At 37.8% G+C, this 11,392-nt stretch overlaps 1 protein-coding gene across 1 annotated transcript; it reads right to left on the minus strand.

Annotated features, from left to right (window-relative positions):
• Nucleotides 1-8,675: 8,675 nt before the first annotated feature.
• On the minus strand, nucleotides 8,676-9,647 carry OR51S1 (olfactory receptor family 51 subfamily S member 1; the record flags this gene model as incomplete). Its single annotated transcript, XM_080640260.1, has 1 exon — nucleotides 8,676-9,647. One exon carries the CDS (start codon nucleotides 9,645-9,647, stop codon nucleotides 8,676-8,678), a length of 972 nt encoding a protein of 323 aa, XP_080496386.1.
• Between the last annotated feature and the right edge of the window lie 1,745 nt (nucleotides 9,648-11,392).

Genomic DNA, 11,392 nt, shown 5'->3' on the forward strand with positions numbered 1-11,392 from the left:
TCATTGGTTGTCTCAGTGTAAAAATAAAGCAATTTATGAATGAGTGCTTTGATAGAATGGAGTAATTGTTCCCAAAATGCCTAGATATGCTTCTAATAGTTCAAACTACGCAACTTATTGATTATATGATATTTGCTTAGTTTTCTTCCAGTAAGTCCATATTATTTAAAACCTAAATTATGATTTTATTTTCAATATAAAGTGAGACACTGTATATAAACAAATATTTATATTTGCAAGTCATAGAGTACCTCAATAAAATATTAATTCAGATTCTGCATATAATTCTAAAAGTCAAGATTTAATGTTGTAAACTTTATTAATACACTATTGTGCTTTTCTGAATGATATACAAAAAGCACTGCAATTAATTGGGTTTTTCCCCTTAAAAACTCTTGATTCTCTGCATGCTTCCAAAATATTTAAACTATAGAGTGAACCTCAGTAAATGAACATCAGTAAATCCATGCCTTTATAGTCAATTAATGTTTGACAAATGGGGCAAAAACATAAGATGGAGTAAAGACAGTCTCTTCAATAAATGGTGTTGGGAAAATTGGACAGACACATGCAAAAAAATTAAACTAGAACACTAACTTACATCATACATATGAATAAACTCAAAATGAATTAAAGACTTTAATGTAAGTTGTGAAACCATAAAATTCCTAGAAGAAAACATAGGCAGCAAAATTTCAGGCATTTCTCATAGCAATAATTTTGTAGATATATCTCCTTGGCCAAAGGGGAAAAATAGAGAAAATAAACAAATGGGACTACATCACGTGAAAAAGCTTTTTCACAACAAAAGAAATAATCAACAAAGTGTAAAGGGGACCCACTGAATGGTAGAACATATTTGCCAATGACACATTTCATAGTGGGTTAATTTCCAAAATATATAAAAAACTTCTACTACTCAACACCCAATTAAAAAAAAATGGACAAAGGATCTGAATGGACACTTTTGCAAAGAGGACATGTAGATGGCCAATAGACATATGAAGAAATCACATCACTAATCATCAGAGAGATGCAAACTGAAATCACAGTGAGATAGCCATTTTCACTCCTGTCAAAATGATTATCATCAATAAATCAACAAACAAGTGCTGGTGTGGATGTGGAGAAAAGGGAATCCTTGTACATTGTTGGTGGGAAGGCAGATTGCTGCAGGCACTATGCAAAGCAGTATGGAGTTTCCTCAAACTATAAAAAATGCAACTGCCACCCTAACCGGTTTGGCTCAGTGGATAGAGTGTCGGCCTGCGGACTGAAGGGTCCCAGGTTCGATTCTGGTCAAGGGCATGTACCTTGGTTGCGGGCACATCCCCAGTAGGGAGAGTGCAGGAGGCAGCTGATCCGTGTTTCTAACTCTCTATCCCTCTCCCTTCCTCTCTGTAAAAAATCAATAAAATACATTAAAAAAAAATGGAACTACTTTTTGACCCAGTGATCCACTTCTGGATATTATTTAGGGTCATATTGCCCTTTATTTTGTGTAGGGTCATATTCAGTGTAAATGCAAAAATGAAGCACTCATAATCAGTTACTGTTGCTGTTAGCTAAACATTAAAAGTTAAGATAAACTTTATCTAGAATTCCAGTAATCATCTTGCCTCTATAATCTCATACTTTAACCAAAAAAAAAGCATGATGGTATGTTTGGTAGCCTATTATCAGTGAAAGATTATATCCTATGTCTATTGTTTTTTAGAATATGAAAAATCAAAATTAAAAAGTCTATAGGCTTCTTCTCTCCAATGTTCTGCCTGACCTAATTTATTTATGGTAGCTCTCATCTCAAGCACATCCTGTCTTATATTAACCTGAAGACAGAGACATTAATGTTGGCTCATCAACATTGATTCACTTATCTGTTCTTACTTTGTTCTAGGTCCAAGATGTTTTTGCTAGATCTTATTTTCCATTCTCTGTGTAAAATCATATGTCCTCCTGCAACATGCCATCAGAATTACAGCTTTTATTTACTTCCAATATTTAAAATTGAGGGCTAAAATTGATATTCTCTTCTGAACCTGATGGTCTAAGATACCAGCAGTGCTTGTGACCCTGGTCTTTCCTTTCTGTTCTGTGAAATTAAATGCTTTTGATGGCCAAAAAATGTGAAGAGACTAGATATAAAACATTGAAGAAAGGTGGAGTCTATGATAAATCTGAGAGCTTGTGACCTAAATCCATTCACATTAATAATAAAACTAGACATTCTGATGACCAAACAGAACATATTTGTGGGCAGAATTCCACATAAAGTCTGTGATGGTCTTAGATTGTGTCTACTGTGGCAACCACTTAATCTTGGATCCACAGACGGATATAGGTGGCCTTACCAATGTCAGAGACTAGCTCTCCCCAAAGCCTGCACCTGATGTGGGAACAGGATCACAAGAGTTAAATCTGTGAGTGAGAGTCAGAGCCTGCTCTCTGCATTTCCTTGAATGAGCCCCTCATTGACAGGTAGTGATGAAGCAAATGGAATCATTGTTCCTAAGGGAACTAGGCGTCTGTTAATTCTCAGGAGGATGTGCCTATGCTAGAGATGAGTATGAGACTATACATAAGGATATGGATTCCAAAAAGGTGCTGAAGCAGAGAAGCTGCAGAACGTGAATAATATGAAACCTCTCCACCTTGCTCTAGGATAAGACAACCAGGAACTGGGTTGGTGTCCTAGACACTCAAACTGAAGTTCCTTAAGAGGATTTTATGTTTCTCAATGAAAATGCTGCAATTTATAGAAATTAACGCTATGCCTTTCAGAGTGCTGGAGATAAAACTGCTTCATGGGCTGTACAGCCTACAGGACCAAGCTACATTTGAGACAGGGTTAACAGTTGCAAAAGATTAGGGTCCAGCCCTGGCCAGTTTTGCTCAGTGGTTAGAGTGTTAGCCCATGGATTGAAGGGTTGTGGGTTCGATCCCAGTCAAAGGCACATACCTTTGTTGGGCACATGCAGGAGGCAACCAGTCGATGTGTCTCTCTCACATCCATGTTTCTCTCTCTTTTTGTCTCACCTCCTCCCTTTCACTCTCTCTAAAAAAATCAAAAGAAAAATATCCTCAGGTAAGGATTAACGACAAAAAAAGATTAGGGTCCATATGTGAGGTGGGGTACATCTTTGTATTTGCATGATGAACATAGTTGGAAAAAACAATGTTGTCAACAGTAAGTCATATCTTTAGTTAGCTGAGTTAGGTGGAATCTTGTCAATAAAGGTTTCAGACATGGAATCTTAGAAATGATCCATTTTGAGGGGACTCGTTGAACAAGAATGGACATTGTGCTATCACTTTTCTTCCTGTCTTAATCCCACTGCCTTGATAAGGACACACTGAACTGCCTGAATAATTGGTGTATACGTTAATGTTTGAAAATTACTTTCCCAGGGCAACTTGGAAGGGGAACTTAGAGAGTGTATTTTGCTAAAGCTAATTTTGGGGGAAATTGTAGAAGGAAATTATAGGCGGGTATTGTATTTGGCAGTATTTTTAGTAAAGATAGAGGCTGTGTCCTTGGGGTACAGTGGATGGAGACCCACAGGACCTCCAACATCACGCATATGTCTCTCTCACTGATGACATTGTGAACTTCCACAAGGAAAGGGCTGCATTTTATTCAACTTTAAAAGTTTCGGCAATAAAGTACCTTATCCATAGTTTGTGCTTAGTAGATGTATATCAATTTGAGCTGAAAGAATAGTCTTTAAAAAGGGGGCATCACATCTGGTAAAATGGCTGGCATAACAGTTACTAAATATAAGAGAACACATAATAATTCTGGAAATTTCTGTGAAAAGAGAAAACTAGATCATAGTACCATAGGACATTCAGCATGAAAGCTCCTCAGGTTTTGCCAGGGGTGTGTGTGGGGGGGAGGGGGGTAGAAAATGCAAGTGTAATTCAGAGAAGTCATCATCTAGGCTCTACTCCCCACTCTCTGTACCTGTTAGCAAGAAGTTAACATTGACAGGGACCTTAAGGAGCCTTTGTGAGACAGGGGTTCTTCCCTCTAAAGTGGGGTAGCCCATAACACTGTTAATAACTGTCAAGTCACAACACAGAATCTGCACCTCAGAGGCCAAGTGCACATCCAAACAACTTTGTTACTTGAAGCCCCTGGTCCCATCTGTCACCTCTGGCATTTAAATGAAACCAGACTAAAGTGTTCTATGGACCTCCTAATGAGAAAGGGCCAGTAAAGACATTATAGGAGCCACTAGGACTATGCCATTCTTATTTAGCAGGTCAGAGTCCAGGATTACTGCTAAGCAGTAAGATATACCAATAAGGTAGCTCCAGACTGAGGATTTAGAAGCCAACCCATAGAAGAAAGAACAAAAAGAACCCAGCAGGCATTATATGCCCTTTAAACTATCTACTGTGATTACTTAGTCTTTCTTGCCAGGGAGGAGGCAAGATGAGTAGACAAGCTAGGCAGGGGTGGGCAAACTTTTTGACTCGAGGGCCACAATGGGTTCTTAAACTGGACCGGAGGGCCGGAACAAAAGCATGGATGGAGTGTTTGTGTGAACTAATATAAATTCAAAGTAAAGGAGCGGAGGGGAGAGCAAGAGAACCCTCCGCTCTTTCGGCTCTGCGGGCCGGATAGAACAGCCGAACGGGCCGGATCCGGCCCGTGGGCTGTAGTTTGCCCACGGCTGATAGGGACTTAGCCAGGAAAGAAGGCATCTGGTGTCAGCTCTACCATTTCCTGTCAAATAACACAGAAAGTAGTGTACTGAGAATTCAAACCCTGGCCTGAGGGACTCCCAACTCTTTATTCACATCGTTCTACTCTCAGTAAATACATGGGAAGCTGGAGGTGGGTGTGTCAGGGAGAAGGAAAGGGAAGACTTTGGGGAAATCAGGGTTTCTTGGTGACCTCATCGCTGATTAAAAACATTGCCTCAAGATCAAGCTGTTTCCCTGTTCAACAATTTTAAAAGATTTGTTTTGGATTCAGGAAAATCTGCAAATAAATGTTGCATCTCTAATTTTATAGACTTGGGGTATTCTTAAATTCTCAGCCTCAGTATTCTTATTTTTGAAACAGAGAGACTAACTTATTAAATAAGAGAATATATAATTTACCTTGCAGAGAAACTTGATACAATATGAGTAGATAACTATTTCTGCATTCCTGGAATATATACTAACATATTATTGTGTGTTCTTTTTTGGTGACTAAGTGAATTCAATTTGCTAATTTTCATTTAATATGTTTTTTTAAATAAACATAAGAGAGCAGTGATATTTCAATGTCAGAAAATTTTTCAAAACATTAAAGCAGACAATTATAGTTATATTAGTGGATGCTGAAAAGCTGTTGGTAGGATTCATTAAGTACACTTATTAAAAATTAAAATGAAATATAAATGAACTATTTAAATTATAAAATTTACACAAAGATATAGAAGTCAATCATCATTCTAACAGGTGAAATATTAATGCCACTTTTATTAAAATGAGAAACAAGATTTGAATGTTCACTTTCACTCTTAATCTTTCATAATGGGTTGAGACCTAGTGAATTCAATAAAATAAATTGAAATAATGTGCATGAATATTAGAGAAAAGTCACCAATCACCTATTTTTACTTATATATGTTGTATACAAATAAAATCCCAAAAAGTAAAAAAAGAAACTACTATAATGCTTATGATAATTGGTAAAGTAGGTATCAATTCAAGATAAAAATGTATTTCTCTAGCAAGATGTATGTGGAAACAGAAATGGGGAAATATTTTATTTATAATAGCAACAAAATTATACACTTAAAAACTACATGGAAATAAATTTAATTAAAACTAATAATTTTGTTAAAAATGTAAAAAAGATGTTAACTAGGTGAAACATCAATCATATATTATTGGATGTAAAAACTTATTACCAAATGTTGATTCTCTTAGATTTAATCTATAAAAACAATGTGGTTTCTCTTAGTATTCCAAAGCTCTTGTTTGCTTTGTGAGAGGAGGATCACTATACCACATATTAACAAAATCATACTATGAGGCTACTGCAATAGCTCAGTGATAAGTGATCATATATATGACACATATATACAAAAGCCATTAAAAGATCTGTAAAGCAATATACACAGACAGACATACATATTGTAAGAAATGGCATTCATACATAGTATTTTATTTCAGTGAGAAAAAGAAAATGTATTTAATAGATGATTTTGCCACTAGTAGACTCTTGACTCTGCCTAATATAAGTTGGACTTCTGACACAGAAAAATCTAAAATTAAAACTATTTCAACAACTTTAGAAGAAAAGCATAAAAGAGTGTATGTAAAACAAAGGACTCAAAGACACATTTTTAGAAGCAAAATATAAAACAACACAATTACGAAGAAAAATAAAAGTGGGTTTGATTATATAAAACTACCTATATTTATTTGCAATTTAATTGTCTAAACAAGGCCAAAGACAAACATTATATTGGTAAAGGCATAAAAATAGGATCTCTTGCAAATTTATATTTCACATATAAACAATAAAATAGAAACATGGATAAAGCTACTGATAAAGGGGACAAAATAATCAATAGACATGTGAAAGACACTCATTTTTACCATCGGGAAAATTCAACATAAAGGTAAATGTGATAATTTTCACTAATAAAACTGATGAAAATTTAAGAATAGTGGTAACAGTGAATATTGGTGGGTATGTAGGAAAAAGGCACACTCCCATGTAGGGAAGAAATATAAATTAATATAGCCTTTGGGGAAATGGATCTACCAATACTCATTGAAATAAAAAATGTACAACCCTTTAAAACCAGCAGTGATGACCTGAATATCAGTCTTAAAGAAATAAAAGCATAAGTGCACATGGACAGCTGCATAAGAATGTTTATTACAGCATTGCTTAGAGTGCCATAATACTGAAGACAACTCCAATGCCCATTATGAGAAAATAGTTGAGTTAAATACAGTCCATCCATGTCATGGGATATTATGTAGTCCTTGAATGAATCCATATTTATTTACTTTGAGGGATTTCTACCATAAGAAAAGCAAGATAAAGAAAGACATGCAGATTATTATTCAACTTTCGTGCTACAAAGCAAGGCCCTTTTATATGTACTAGAGGCCCAGTGCATGGATTCATGCACCGGTGGATCCCTTGGCCTGGCCTGTGGGGATAGGGCCGAAACTGGCTCTCTGACATCCCCCGAGGGGTCCCGGATTGCGAGAGGGTGGTTCTTGGGTGACGCACTGCAGAATCGGGCTCCCACCTCTCTGGTTCCGGGTGCATCACCCAAGAACTGCCACTGCCAAGTGACCATAGCTCAGCAGCTCCTGTCTTGAGCATCTGCCCCTTGGTGGTCAATGTGTGTCATAACTACTGGCTCTTCGGCCAGTCGCTTAGACTTTTATATATATAGATAATAATTGTAATAACAAAGAAAAAATCATTAGGAATTAACCATATTTATAGAAAAAAAAACTAGTTATAGTGTTAGTTCCTTTTTTTGCTGCAAACAACCACAAATCTTAGTTGCTTACAACTATAGAATTTATTGTATCGCTTGCTGATCATCAGGTTGACAGACGTCCTTTTTATGTAGGCTGTTTTGACTTGATGTCTCTGCTTCAGGTCTCTAATCAGCTAGGATTGGCTCCAGGGTATAGATTTGCCCCATATATCTCATCTTGGAGACCAGGTAGAAGGGGCACTACTACCTGAGCTTAACATTACTCACAGCAAAGGAAGAAAACCTATTGTAAAAATCCCACTTGGGCCTCTGCTCTTATCATATCCACTAACATCCTACTGACCAAAACAAGTCATAGAAACAATGTTGACCACAGCAAGTCATGTGTCCAAGCTCAAAATAAAAGTGAAAGTAAGTATAATCTGCACACTGATCCCCATTGTGGGTGTGGATATATAATATTATCACTAAGACCAACAATTTCATCTACCATGTGTAAGATTCCATTTATATAAACTTTACATTTATTAGTGTTCACTAAAATGCAGTTATAGTTACATTTGGATGGCAACTTAAAGTAATTTTTACTTTTTCAAATTTCTTCTGAATCATTTGAAATGTTAATCATAAATACCAACATTTTGAACTAAATGAAGGCTCTTCTTTTTCCTGACCTGATCAGAGTTATGTAGCATATCCCTTGACATGAAGAGCCTAAATGAGATACTTACTTGTGTCCTCCTCTTTTATCCAGTCCCTATGGATACATCAGAATCTCTACTTTTTATGAAGGCCCAACACTATCCAGTTGAATAGAATGTTTCTGTCTTCTTTTTTCTTTTCCATGTAACTGCTTAACTCCTTCAATTTCCTCAGTTATTAGGATATAGATGTAGTGTAGAAATTAACAAAAACAAAACAACAACCAACATATTTGGACAGTTGTGACAAGACCTAGATTCTGGCCCTTTTATTGCCATTCATATGTAGTGTAAGGTGGTTAGACCACGGCCATTCTCTGGGGTTCATAAGGTTTCATTAATATACATAGGCACACATTTAGGAACAGACATATCCATCCATGTGCATGTGCTTGTGTGTACCTGAATGGCCATTTCATGCATGATGAACTGAGTTCTCAGTCATGGAAACCTTTGTATCTGGTAGTCTTGAGTCCCCAAATGTGGAGGGACATCCTTCTCACTGAGCGCAACCTACCTTCCTGGGCTGCAACCTCTTGAGTATTTTCTCTCTAATCTCCTTCATCTTGACACTATAGAGAATAGGGTTGATCAATGGAGGAAGCAGGAAGTGGACATAGGAGAGAAGAGTATGGGCAGGCTGAGGGACTGGCATCCTAAGACGGTCAATGAGTGCCAGGAGGATCATGGGTACATAGAAGAGAAGCACAGCAGAGAGGTGGGCGGCACAGGTTTGACCAGCCTTCCAGCGATCCTCACTTGATCCCAACCCCTGCAATACCCTGCCAATTAGGCCATAGGAGAAGAAAATAAGCAGTGGGTCTAATCCCATGGCTGACAGGACCACGAAGAGGCTGTAGACTGCACCCCAAGCTCCTGGACAGGCCAATCGGGATATATCTGGGTGCAAGCAATAAGAATGAGTCAGAACCTGTGGGTGGCAGTAGGGCATGTGGGCCAGGAGAAATGGCAAGGGCAGATGGAGACCCAGGCATCGGAAAACAATGGTGAGGCCAATCTTCCTAACAACATCATTGGTGAGAAGTGTCGGGTAGTGGAGAGGGCGGCAGATGGCCAGAGCCCGATCAAAGGCCATGGCGAGTAAGACAGAGGACTCCATGACAGAAAAGACATGGACAAAGAACATCTGCAGGAGGCAGGCTGAGGCAGGGACAGCATGAGCATCAGCAAGGGCAAGACCCAACAGGGTGGGCATCAGGGCTGTGGCCAGGCCAACATCAGATACACTAAGCAGGGAGAGGAAGAAGTACATTGGACGGTGTAAGGTGGGCTCCATGGCAATGATCCAGAGGATAGTACTGTTGCCCAGAACAGAGAGAAGGTAGACGGTGATGAGAGGTGCCGTCCACCAGGAGGGTACAGCTGATAGGCCTGGCATGCCCACCAGCAGGAAGGTGAGGGTCATTGAAGTGCTGCTGTTGGGGGCTGCCTGGGTGGGGAATGTTGACATCGTTCAGGACTCCACTTTGAACTCTGGCACCTGAAAACTGATTAGAAAGATTTACTTAATCTTATGACATGTTTGCATGATCTTTCAAAAAGAGCCTTTCTTTTTAACTTTTTTAAAAAAATATATATTTTATTGATTTTTCACAGAGAGGAAGGGAGAGGGATGGAGAGTCAGAAACATTGATGAGAGAAAAAAATCAATCAGCTGCCTCCTGCACAACTCCCACTGGGGATGTACCCACAACCAAGGTACATGGCCTTGACTGGAATTGAACCTGGGACCCTTCAGTCCGCAGGCCGACGCTCTATCCACTGAGCCAAACCAGTCAGGGCTAAAAGAGCCTTTCTTGCTCCCTGCCTTACTAGCAAACACCTGGGAGAGGGTTTACACTCCTATGAACACTTTTTCTATTCCTCCCAATCCCAGGCCATCTGACTTCTGTGCTGCCTAAACACACTCACATTTCAGTTCACTTGGACAGTTCTCACAAGTTCACCAATTAAACCAAATCAAGTAGTTTTCCTAAACTGATTTATTTCTCAATGAGCTTTAATTTTTGTGAATCCACTTTCTCCTTTTCTTTTAAATTCTATCTCCCAGTATTTAACTTCTTAATTCACCCTGCTGTGTCCCATCCAATTTATACATTACATTGATATTTTTGAGTGATCTTTATTTGGCCCTTCTTTTTACTTAGTGGTCTATCTACTCTCGTGACTTCAAATAAATTCCATAAAGTGATGAATCATATATATCACAGATTATTCTATATTCAGTTCACCCTAGAAATGTCTAAATGGATATTCTATGTATTTTAAATTAAAATAATTCAAAACAGATCTCAACAGATGCATTTTTAAAACCTCTTCCAGCTTCCTCAGTTAGGAAGCAGTAGTGGGAAAATTACAAAAATGACAGGAGGGAAAAAAAGAAGAAATATGTGTTGGTTTCCTGAATCAGGAGATGGCAGTACTACTCACCAATTTCCCAAAATAAAAGTCTCATGATAAAAACTCTTCACAAAAAAAAAAAAAAAAAAAAAAAAAAAAAAAAAAAAAGGAATGTCCTCAACCTGATAAAGGCTTTCTATGAATAAAATTAACATCATACTTGACTGCAAGATTTAGAATGATAAAAAGTTATCTGCTTTTTTGTCACTTGAAAAAATGTTTTTAATTGATTTTTAGATAGAGAGGAAGGGAGAGGGATAGGGACATGGAAACATTGATGAGAGATAGAATTCAAAGATGACTTTGGCCTTACTAGTAATACTTTATTTTTTATCAGAAAGCTGTATTTTTATAGCAAATGAATAACTATCAATTATTCAGTAAGCACCATTGTCTCATCTCAAATTTTTTTCCTGTATCCAATTATTTTTCCCATTAACTGTGCTTTGGCTTTTGCTGAGCCTTTTCTTTGCGTGATCCTGAATGGCTTCCCTGCTGACAGTCTGCCTTCCAATCCTTCCTCTGTACAGATCCCATAGTGTTATTTCTAATTTGCAATCTGATAATGTGGCTGTGGCATCTTCCCGTAAAACCATCTGACTTTCCGCTGCTTTAAAATGAAGGCCACACCTTTATTTGTCATAGAAACCCCTATACCATCTGGCCCCAGACAATCTTTACTGCTTAACCTATTTCTATTTCTGCTTGAGTCTTAGCCTTCCAGAACTACTGTGATTCCTCAGGTGTGTCATTGCTTTAAACACTTTAAAAAATACACATTTTATAAGTGGAATT

Source organism: Plecotus auritus (genome assembly GCF_963455305.1).
Source record: "Plecotus auritus genome assembly, chromosome: 9".
NCBI lineage: Eukaryota > Metazoa > Chordata > Mammalia > Chiroptera > Vespertilionidae > Plecotus > Plecotus auritus.